This window comes from Ptychodera flava, chromosome 3 (assembly GCF_041260155.1).
Source record: "Ptychodera flava strain L36383 chromosome 3, AS_Pfla_20210202, whole genome shotgun sequence".
NCBI lineage: Eukaryota > Metazoa > Hemichordata > Enteropneusta > Ptychoderidae > Ptychodera > Ptychodera flava.
Genome location: NC_091930.1, coordinates 46,326,470 through 46,339,007, shown reverse-complemented (window position 1 = coordinate 46,339,007; position 12,538 = coordinate 46,326,470). Strand labels below are relative to the sequence as shown.

The 12,538-nt window shown below is 36.2% G+C and overlaps 1 protein-coding gene across 1 annotated transcript in view; it reads left to right on the top strand.

The window, feature by feature from the left end:
• The first annotated feature begins 944 nt into the window (after positions 1-944).
• LOC139130131 (uncharacterized) overlaps positions 945-12,538 on the top strand; it is a 42,358-nt gene continuing 30,764 nt past the window's right edge. The window contains exons 1-5 of the mRNA XM_070695855.1: positions 945-1,112; positions 2,227-3,507; positions 3,984-4,094; positions 4,270-4,656; positions 5,488-6,024. Coding sequence (XP_070551956.1) covers positions 3,270-3,507; positions 3,984-4,094; positions 4,270-4,656; positions 5,488-6,024 — 1,273 coding nt within the window. The 5' untranslated portion in view covers positions 945-1,112; positions 2,227-3,269. The remainder of the gene's footprint in view (positions 1,113-2,226; positions 3,508-3,983; positions 4,095-4,269; positions 4,657-5,487; positions 6,025-12,538) is intronic.

Sequence of the window (12,538 nt, the reverse complement as noted above, 5' to 3'; positions counted from 1 at the left end):
TGCCTCCGCCAAGCAGTGCGGGTCAGTGATAAGACATAACGGGTTGATATGAGACTTAAAAAGAGTCGATAATCTTGCCGGAAACTCATGTCCACATTTGACAAGTGAACATAATTACCAATTCTCACTAAGTATATATGTCAGTCAATTGATCCATAAAAGGGTTTGCAATATTCATGACGATTCACGAATTCTTACTTCTAATTTCTCATTGATAAAACGTGACATTGCAAACCTACATGTTGTGTTGTCTAATTCGGTACCAGACGTTTCGTCATTTTTTGAGTAGAAAAAAGAATCCGTTTATCACAGTTTGAACACTATGGGAAACATACCGAAATTTATAGTTGAAGGCAAATAATATTCATTACTTTGCATGCACAATCAATTGAAAAAAGAAAGATTCTTACAGGAGTACAATTAGTTAAACTTGACATTCCCCCGTGGTTATTGATATAAAATATATTGCACCATTACCCGCATGGTCATTGCATTTTCGCTTACCTTTACAATGTGATGGTTTTCAAGTTCTACAAATATATTTACCTTTTCTGTTCGTTATCTTTTAAAATACATATTAGAAGTTTGGCTACCTTTGATAATATCAGCAAACACGTGAATAAAACATCAATCAATATATAAATATCTAGCTGTGCATCGAAAACGCAAAGGGGATTTGGTAGTATTTTGCTCATGTCGGTCGATAGATAATCACGTTTATCTCTGGGATACTGTGACTGGTCCAATATTGACGAGGAAAGGGATTGCGTTGCGCACGCAAGGAGAACTTAATCCGAGCAAATACAATAGACTTACATACTTTGAAAATGGCTCTCAATCTGATTCTACCACATCATTAGTTTCTAAAGTAATTGATAAAGAACAGCGTTGAAAATATTGTATGGCAACTAAACTAGAGGGTACTCTTCATTTTAACTCCTCAGTGCCTCTTTAATCTTTGAGACACCATGGCAGAAGTCATTGCAAGTGGAAGTGGTAACAGTGGTAGTAGAGAAAACCGAAAAAGAAAAACTGTCAGTGGTGGTACAGATGGTAATAGCAACGGTAACGATGATGTGAGGAGCGAAGGGACCGTGCAACAGAAATTGCAGGTAAATAGAGTAGATATTTTATCTATGCGAACCGAACACAAATTAATTGAGGTTTGACCACACGCAAAGATGACAGCTCGCAAATCTGACAACTGTTCATGGCGATTATATGATTAAATTCATCTAATCATTGTTTGACGTATTCATCCTAAACGTGAACAATAGGTTTCTGGTGTCCTAATTGACAAAGGACGAACACAAGTTGCGGGAGCAATATATATATACGTCATAACGTGCTGAAAATATTTTTCCAATCATTTATGATAATTGATTTCGATTATTACACTCGCAGGTATATAGAATAGTTGTGGACACCCTTCGACTATATTCGAAAGTTAAAATGTTTAGCGTACAAGTGTCGATGTTTACTGTGATAATCAGCAGAAACAGTAAACACGTTGATACAACAGTATGACCTGCAAGTACCAGAGTTTAAAATGAGTATTTAAATCATTGAAGCTTGAAATTGGAATGTCACAAAAAAATCATGCAAGCGCCAGAAAGGTGAAATCACATTAAGCCACACTGTTTTGAACAAACTTGCCTGCGTTTCCTGAATGACGGCAGACCTATCTACGTAGTTGTCTTTCGAGTGACGTAAATATCATTGAATATTGTTAAAAATATCAGATTTGCCTGACATTATTATTAAATATGTATCGCATCTCGTAATTTACCAGATACCGAGAATATTGTGAATGTATATGACGATACAAATTAGATGCTGAGAGTATAACATATGACCTCATAGAATTACCGATAGAAAAGGATATATAGGACGCCATCTGCACAGTGAAAAATTGCATATAGTATTCAAACGTTACTTAACGAAATTACCACATACCAAAATATGGAATATATCATTTCAATCATAGTTCAATAATCTGTAAGGTATATAGTTATCGCTTTAAGGGGTTACTGCTGATTATTACTATTAATGCTGATTGTGAGCATTTTAGCGCCCTAGGTCGTACTGCCGAGGGCCCCCTCAAAGGTCAGGCCAAATTCGCACCACCATCTTGTACACAAAAAGGTTTATTAGGACTTTAAAGAGTTCTTTTATGAAAAGGTGACAATTTCAATATCATATCGTTATAACCTTATTTCATTTCAGAAGTTAGACTGGAATCCAACTCCTGGCGCTATACTAATAGTCATGGAAAGATGGGGTTCCCCAATCCACTGTGCAATAACGGCTGCATTATACCTACTGGTTGGATTGCTGAAAACATGGGGACATGTCATACACTGCACGGTTTTAGAAGCAGACGGCAACACTGTGAGGGAGGCAGAACGTTTGGGAGTAAAGTTAATATTACCTTTAAGGGAGGCTGACTATGACATGTACAAACCTACCTCGATTTGGCTGGTAGCACATACCACTTTCTTTCCAACACTCAAAGACATTGAAAATTTGCAGTTCGTTGTGGGATTTGGATTGATTTCATCATCAATTGCTCTCCGAATGAAGGACGGCGTATTATCAATGGCAAAGTTTATTCTCGTAAACATATGGAACCCCGAGGAATTAACACATGATATGCTAGCCTTGAACAGGGAAGTATTCGAACGCCAACGAGATTTACTGACCGAGCAACATAAACATGCAGATATTGTGATATCAATCGGACGGAAAACATTTTCTCACTTCAAACACATGCATGGCGATCAAATGAAATATCACTTGCTGCTCTTACCATTCCCAGAAATATCGCTTTTCGAGTTACCTTGTCGTACAGTGATGCCCGATCATAGCTGCCATTTTAGAATTCTGAGTGTCTTTGAGGAATCTGTCGTGTCTGAACTGTCGCACACTGACATTATTCCAACTGCAATGAATTTGATGACTGATATTTTTGACAAAAATCAACAAGAGCCACCAAAGTGGATTATCCTCTGTGCGCAAAAACACGACGACAGAGAGGTCAAATCACGACTTAAGCTACACCGAAAGCTACAGTAAAAGTAAAGGGCTTAACCAATGAAACGTTGAAGCAGGAACTTCGGACTTCAAACCTTCTTATTTTACCGCCTCGAGCGATCAACTCCTTTAATTTTAGCATCGACGCTATCACATGTGGCAAACCAATCATCGTGCCTGTGACGTCAGAGGAGGACTACTTCATCAAGGAATACTTTCCTGATCATCGGAAGCATATGGTATTCGACATGCGCGATGGTTCTGATTTGTTAGGAGACAGAATTATACAAGCATTCAGGAATTATGCGATGTATGCGAAGAAGGCATCTGAAGCAAAGGATATCATGAAGAATACAGTGTTGAGAAAGATCGATGAAATAGATTCAGAGTTATTTGACAAAGTCACAAAATACATGCCAGACTCGTCACAACTTCAATCAACACCTTGCCATCACATAGAATCTGCACTAAGAGGTGAGTAGAAATATGTTTTTGCGTTTGTTTTAACTATACATTTTCATTGAAGTTTTGATAGCAAGCCTTGCTTGGTTCATTTCAAGATTCAAACAATCGAAATAAAAGAACACTCTGATACAAGTCAGTATGTTTGCGTTCTTATGAATGTTTAACTCCAATAAATACATACCAATGAATTGATTGTACTACTTTAAGAAGATTCATGCCAACATTTTTTGACAAAAGGTTTTTAATGATAGTCTCATTAAGAAACGTGTTTACGTGAAAACATGGGGGAACAAAATATATCACCATGAATCTATGGACTGATTGATTTGTTTATTTGTTTGCTTGATCATCCACTCATTCAGTCCTTACTTACCAGCTGGCTGACTTACTTACTTACTTACTCGCTTACTTATTTATTTATTAACTTACTGCCTGACTGACTGACTGACTTATTTACTTTGCGTTGTAACTTTCTTTTCATTCAGAAATATCTGAAGGTACTCCTTCCCGTACATCAGATGTCAATACCTCTTATTCGACTTCAGATAGTCGCGATGTGATCAGGCAAACGGTATCGGAACGACAAAGGTCACTTGGTAAGTTATTGTTTAAATTCTTAAAAAGATAACTAAACACTGACACGCAATGAGGCCGCGACCACCATATGAGGTTAAGTTTAGGCCAGGTTTTCGATATATCTAGTGAGAAGTATGATTCTTTACCTTTCGAGTCTTTCAAATGCTACATAGCTGATTCTTTGTCCTGTTTCAGGTTCTGTTGGCGTGAAAGTGAGCAGTTCATACGGAAACGCTGTTAATGGTTCCACCATGGCTGAAGTAGAATCTCGCTTTGATGAGTCAGAGAGGAACAGACCGACGACGGAAGGGACTGGAAGAGTCCTAACTGATATACACAGTGACTTGGAAGTGACGAAAGTTGAGGATGGCTGTCTACGATATGTGATGAAATGTGGATCATTAGAAGCACTGGAAGCCCTGTGGAGTGAGTATATCAGTGGACGACTGGACAAAACCATCCATTCTACAATCATCACACCAACACTACTCAGCAAGATTCAAGCTCACTACCTAACCCTTGATATCTACATTCCAGTACAGGAGTATTTACTCTGTAAGAGGGAAATACCACTCTTGACAGGTAATTGTACTTTGAAATTATGCTCCACATACGTTTAAGATGACCAGTATTCAGAATGAGGTCGAAAGACTTCCTGAAATCAAAGTCCAATCGCTTTCTTAATACGTAGTAGCGCGAGTTGTGTTGGCAAAACAGATGACGAGATGAACTTTGTTCTAAACCTACTGTTAGAGAAATGTCGTCTATCCCCTTATGTTTAAGAAGCTACATAAATAAACCGAGGAGCGAATGGGAATTATTGTGAATTACATTCAAGACAGATTTAATTTCTTAATAATTGGACGACAAAAGCCGTTGACTGATTAAAAACAGAAGGGAAATTATACTGAACATACGTGTATTCAACTTTAAAAAATCTTAATAAATCCTTTCCTTGTCAAAATTTCAACATAAGTAATAACATAAGCGTTTTCCTAATCCTATAGAATTCAACATCGGGATACTATTTCAATGTACCGTTGAATACTTTCCAATACTTTCTGTCAATGTTTCTAAAACGACATTTGTCTTTCGAAATATGTTCAACTGCAATGAACATACTAGGAGTAAACACTTACCTTTGTTGTATTATTTCGAATAATGTCATGATCTTAACTTCTGCTTTTAAACCGCATCAGCCAACCCTACTTTCACAAAGCGAAATCAAACATTAATGATGGCACTCTCAGTTCTCCTCAGTTCTTTTTGAAGATTGTCAGAAATAAAGGTTTTGCTGATCAAACCGGTTCACCATGCAATTTGAAATCATACAGACTCATTACAATACAAATGGCATCTAAGAATATTTTGTCATTATTTTTGACAAATTGTTCTTTACATTCATCTCAACAGGTTCGGTGCAATCTCCATCTCGTCGACGTAGTGTTGCTGCAATAACTGAACTTAAGGCTGCACCGCGTGAGGATATTACCCGGCACCATACAGTGGACAGTCTAAATCTACTCCTGTCACGGATGCAGATACGGGACAACCAAACCATCTCTGAATTACTGAGTAGAGATGACTTCAGTGTTGAGGAGTTACAGGGCTACAGATCAACGTTTGTCACAAAGCAATGGAAAGTCATACCTGATGTCAATTTCAAGGAAGCCAAGTTCGGACAATCTCAAAGTACAAAGGAACGGCATATAGTGACTCTGAAGGATGAAGCCAGTTCTTTCTACAAAGTGGAGGATGAGTTTGTGCAGCTGAAAGTTCATTCCAGCAAATATTCTGCTACCAGCAAAGCTGTCCTGCATGAAGCTGGTCAAAAGCTGACGATACAGAGGGAAGACATCACAAACCAGGCTACACCTGTAATTGAAAAGAGTGAAGCTGGAAAGGCCGAGTTTGAAAAGATGCAGAGTGATGTAGAACGCGTTAATCAAGGTGAGTGTTATTCTAATTCAGATCATGATTCAGTAAAGTAAAATCCGTATAAGAAAAATATATTGACCTCTGGTAAAGACAACGGTGAAGTAACGTCAGGAGTTTCGAAAATGGTGATAGCATTCTGACCTATGTGGTGACACCCGCCATGTATATATCAGTAAGTCAAAATAGGGGTGGTCTTAATCTACACAACTTGTTCGTAATACCATCATAGACAATAGTGTTGGAGATCTAAACCCCGGTCGTTCAGCTACTCTGATGTTCATCAGCTTAATCTAGTTCTAATGCATCATCGCTACTTTGTACATGTGATTTGATTAATTATTAGTATATTTTATTTGAAACTGGGGCTTGGTGACTGTGTAATACGTTGCATTCAAGGATGATGAACAGTGTCAATCGTAATCTGAAACGTCTGCATTTTTAATAATGACAGTGCCCGGTCTGTTATATAACTCGTCCATTAAAACGTTTGCTCTGCATTAAAATATACCGTCCATATCAGTAAAGCTGTCAGCAAAATATCGAGGCAGTTTAGTGTAATCGCATCTCGTGACACTGTAGACATTAACAAAATACCTGTAAAAATACGTTTCGGTAATCAATGCTTCACATAAAGACTTTAGTTTCTCAAGTGTCATGATCCCGACCCACATCAACAAACTGACGAGTCTGGTTTTGCTGAAAAAATGCAAATTCATCTCGACCAAATTTATTCTTTGCTTTGAACTTAATGGCTAATCTAATTGAAATGAGCACCACAAACGGAGTTGTTATAGTGATACCATTTTAGGAAAAGTAACAGATATATAAATTGATAACTTGTTCTTTGTTCCATTACAACTCCTAATTTAGAAACTTTAATGGATAGATATTATAAACAAATAGCTATGTCATTGACTCCCCTGGTTCGTAATTACGCTAAATACTTCGTTGGCAAGTGAAAACCTGTTCAAGGTGCTATTGAGGTCAAGAACCAGACTAAGGGAGCCATCATTATTTACGGCCTGGGGATCGGAGGAATGTAAGGGGGTTCACTCAAAACATTGAAAACTTCAAGGTGGTACTCAAAATGTGGAGAGGAAGTAGGGGTTACTCAATTTTTTGTGCGAAATAAATTGAAACACCTCTCAGATTGCACCATTGCACACATCAATTTCTCAAAATTTTCGAAGCGAGAGGGAGAGGGGACAACCCCCGCGTGCTCTCTCCCCCCCCCCCCTTAGGGTGTTCAACAGTTTTACTAGTAAAGACAAGTTGAAAATGCACATCGGATTGCATCAGCCTGCATCATTACACATATCAATTTCTCTAAATTTTCACAGGATCTAAGGACAAAATTTATTTGTTGTGGATTCATCCTATGTTATCACACAACCATATTTAAATTGACATCAGCGTAACAAGCATTTTGACATTTAACCATACCATAGTCAGGCTATTCTTCAGTCGTCAATCTCCGGAAAACTGAGAATTGTTTTCATTCTCAAATGAAACATTCTCAACATTTTTACAAAATGTGTTGTCATTGTTTGGTCGTTGAATATTGTAACTCAAACACTGGTCATGAAAAAAATATAATAAAAATATCAGTGTTCAATGTTATTTTCAAAAAGTTCTACTGAGTGCAAAATAAATTGAACACCTCTCAGATTGCACCATTGCACACATCAATCTCTCAAAATGTTAATGTGAAAGGGGGACCCCCTCTCTTACTCTCCGCCTTTTTGGTGTTCTAATAGTTTTACTTTGTAACAAAGCAAATTGAAAACACCTCTCAGATTCCGCAAGATGTGCAGACGTGCACAGTGCATACATCAATTTCTCAAAATGTTCCATGCAAGATAGGCCTCAACAGGCCCCTCTGACACTTCCCCTAAGTCTCTCGTGTGTTCTCCCCCTGTACTTTCAAATTCTGCCCAGTCAGATATCCTAGTGAAAACCCTGTCATGATACCCATCAAAATTAAACAATATACTATATGGTTGGATACTGGTTATAGCGTGAACTTTTATATCTGTATTTTTTCGTGACTTTGAATTTCATTTTGATGGTTTCACACCTTTTTCATGAGATAGCGGATGATAATGAATCATCAGGATTTGAAAGGTCTTTACTATTGCTGTATTTTTATAAATTTTACAAATAAGTGTATTGTATTTAACCTTTCTTATTGGGGTAGTTACTGAAAAGTTCTAACTTAGAAGGGGGGTTACTCAAAACCCATCACAGCTGGTTGGGGGGGAGGGGGCTACTCGATGCAATCTGTTGCAATTCCTCCGACCCCCAAGGCTTCCTTGGTTCAAATATTTTATCGTTTATTATCTATCATAAATTACACAATCTGTACTTTGCATTATTGTGACCACGAACACATACGTCATCTCAAAATTTGAACTCTTCAAGCTTTCGCATTGGTTAGACATTTTTCATAAAAGTATCAGAGTGCCATGACTGTTTCCTGGGAGTTTATAAAACAGCTATTAATTGTTTTTTTACTATTGTTACATCATATGGTCGATTCCTCTAATAGAGAAATAACTAACTAATTTGACTTTTATCACGTTTGTTTTGTATATTCGTGACTATTAAAACTATTAGCATGTCATTTTGTCTTGAAGTTCTTATCCTGGATGTTGTATTTTTCTTGCTTTTTTGTCTGAAATATTCTTTGCGGTCTAGAGAGACACCTAATGGGTAAAATCCCACAATATCCTTAATTCTCTGTCATTAATATGGCAATTTGTGACTTTTGCGTAAATGTCAATTGTCTTCCCATATACAAACAAAATGGAAAAAACCCTAAATCATCATTTCTTCGTGCTCTTCTAATTGTGGTGAGTTGTTTACAGTAAGTTCTTTACCAGTTTTGAATTATGGTTCTACAGGTAGGTTTAGATAGTTAACACAAATATTTGTTTTGCCATGGTGATGGCTGATATTCAGAAGTACAGATATCTCTAACTACCACAGGTTACAGTCAGAGGTTATTCTGATCCTTTATCACATCATGTATTGCTGTCATAAATCACAAACCCTATACCTGGCATCAAAGTAGACAAAGATTTTAGTCATCAGACAGCCAGCAATGCCCAGGTTTTTTGTAGTAGAGAAACGAATTACCCCATATTTACCAACGTTTTTAAATTCGAAATGGTCAACATCCCTGAGTTGACTCTATGGGGAAAATACATCTTTTAATATTAGAAAAAAATAGTGACAACATCACTGTTCGCTCCCATATAGTTATCAAAACAAGTCAACAATTGTATGAAACATGGACATACATATACAGACAGACTGACATACACAGACTGGCACAGAGTGATGACATTGACCCCAAGTGTGCCTTGGCCCATGGAGAGTGATAAAGATATAACAACAGCTGAATGTAATGATAAAATAGTTAATTATAGGCCTATATAGGCACTGAGAGTGAATATGTTACAGCAATTTGATTAGTTTCTCTTCCTTTTCTACTTCTGTGATAATCTTTAAGACAATCAATCTGCAAGGCAGTATAAGTATTGACAAATATTACAAGCACACAGTAAACTGTTCTTGATTTTTCATTTACAATATTTGACATAGACTGAAATACATAACATGCAACCAATGTTTACATTTTGCCCATACACCAGATACATGGAGAAATTTCAACATACAATCATCAACTCAGAAACCCTACAGGGAAAAGTAAACATTATTTTCTTCCAGAACAGCTGGTGCATCCACATCTGGAACAACTTACAAACTTAACCAATTACACAAGGATGATGACACAAGAGATAAAGTTAAACTGTGGTGAACTTGACTATTCCTTTCAAATCCTTACCTAACTTGACATCTTAAACTAAAATACACTGCATGGTTAATTGTGCACAAAAATACATCGGGGTGACCATTTGATAAGGGGTGGTGTCTGGAAGATCAATGAGGTACATTATCTATTTTACCCGATCCATTGTACATTCTTTTTCCCCACTCTCCCACCTTTTCTTTTTGTCAAACCTTCTCAGGAATTTTTTATTGGCATTTGTTTGGAATTTTTTCAAATCTGCCAGGATTTTTTTACCATATTTCAACACCAAATACAGTTAACCATATCAAATGCTTACTAAATCACCACATTATATACTCTTCGTTCCAGTAGGTATAAAATTACCAAAAGAATCTTAAAAATACAAAATGAAAGATATCCCAGTAAAACTGACAGTTTCGCAAAGTTGCCCCAAAATTCAAAATTCCGGATTTCAACTTAATTTCAATATATCTTATTAACAAAAACCCTAAGAAACCGGTTTACTAAATATCAAAGCAATCAGACTGGTAAATTTGAAAAACAAATTTTTGACCAAAAATGAGAAAAATTGCCCCCAAAATACAAAATTGCAGATTTCATCCTAATTTTGAATATATCTAATTTTAACATAAACCCTAGGAACCTGTACACTAGATATCAAAGCTACCAGATCAGAAGTTTTAGGAGAAAAATTTTTTGACCAAAAAAGACAAAAATTGCCCCCAAAATAAAACAAAATTGCCAGTTTCAACATACCTTCAATACATTATATTGAGATTAATCTTAGATACCTTTATACCAAATATTAAAGCTATGAAATCAGTAGTTTTAGGATAAAAAATTTTTTTGTCAAAAATTGGGAAAATTGCCCCAAAATTACAAATATGACAATATCAATACAATTTGTACAAGCATGACTGAGGTCATCCTGAGGAACATGAATATTAAGTTTCATAGCAATCACACGAGTGATTTCAGAGAACAAGATTTTTTGACTAAAAACGGAAAAAATACCCTAAAAATACAAAAATGCAAATTTCATCCCAATTTTTGCACACATAATTTAGAATACCGAAAGAAATCTGCATACCAAGTTTCAACCAAATCTGACCAATGCTTACTGAGTTTTAGCCATTTGCAGGATTTTTCCTTTTTTTCCCCTCATTTGCATATTTTTGGCACTGACATGTTCATTTGAACAAATTCACATCTCCACCCCTAGGTGCACCTGTACACCAAATACTAAGACAGTAGGTGCTACGGTTTAGGAGTTTTTGATGTGGACGGACATACATACATACATACATACATACATACATACATACATACATACATACATACATACATACATACATACATACATACATACAGACAAAATTTTCCACCTTATACGAATACCTCCCATTTGCATATATACATATGCATATATATGGGAGCTAAAAATTGAGATGGTAGAAAAATTTTCTTACTTCAAGAGCTTTAAAATGAACCCACAAAGTTGGCAGACCACTGAAGTATTCGGAGGAATTAAGAATCTGAATGTCTGTTCTCAAGGTGCATTCTACCTTAATGTTATGTTTCATATAAATACAGGTATATTTTTTCATTTATGCAAGGATATGAATATTAGCGAGTACAGGAAAATCAATCTTATGGCTCTGCTGCATGTTAGGGGTAGTCCTGCATGTCTTTGATGATGCCATGTAATTTTCTGGTCATCTAAGTCTTATTACTGTAGTTTATGTTTCGTAAGGTCAATTGTCTGTAGGGCCCAGGACTACAATTTATAGTGACTATCTGCTAATTCAAATGGCTTCCATGTACAAATGCACGAAATAACTTGTGCAATAAAATATGTGTCAACACTGTAGTGTCAGCATCTTGACCCTTAAGTTTTCAGGATTTTGACTTATAATATTAAATGAAAAATAGTAGTTTTTTCAGTGAAACTTTTTTTCAAAATAAAAATTTAAGAATGTGATCATTGATCCCAGCTTACATTGTGGATGTCTCTCAGAGTAACACCTATTTCAGATACGACAATATTCAATGAAGTGTCAGTATTATTTGTTTTATAATAAATATTTGGGGTTTAACAGACTATGTTATACAGGATTACTGATAAGATTCCACACTATTTTAAACATGATGTTCCTGTCACTACAAGTGAACATTTGTACAGGAAGTGGCCATTATTTTGTTGATAATATCATTTTATTCTAAATGTAAATAGATTGTAAATAAATATACATACAGACAGTGATGTGAAACCAAACATTGCTCCATTGCTGCATATGTGTAATTAAAGGACAAGTAACTGTGAATTTTGACAATTTTTTTTCAATTTTTTGTTGCATGTGTCAGCAACAGTTCCTAACTTTAGTTCCTACTGCATGTTGAAATATCCATGAGTACCAAGGTTGTCTACATTGACTCTCTATGTGTGTCCTGCATTATAAGTGTTGGTAATCAAATTAAGATCTGAAATTGGAATTAATTGTCAACAAGTCATCGTTGATGACACAGTCCCCACTTGTTAATGGGTACTTTGATTACAGGTCCTCAGAGAGGATAGAGTCCTCTTCATTAGGTCTGTGATAAAAATACTTTTGAATAAATTCGCTTGATACATGTCTGAGCTGTAGTTCAGGACATGAAAAAATCGTAATAAAATGGCCACATGGCGACCTTATTGGATCATATCACAGA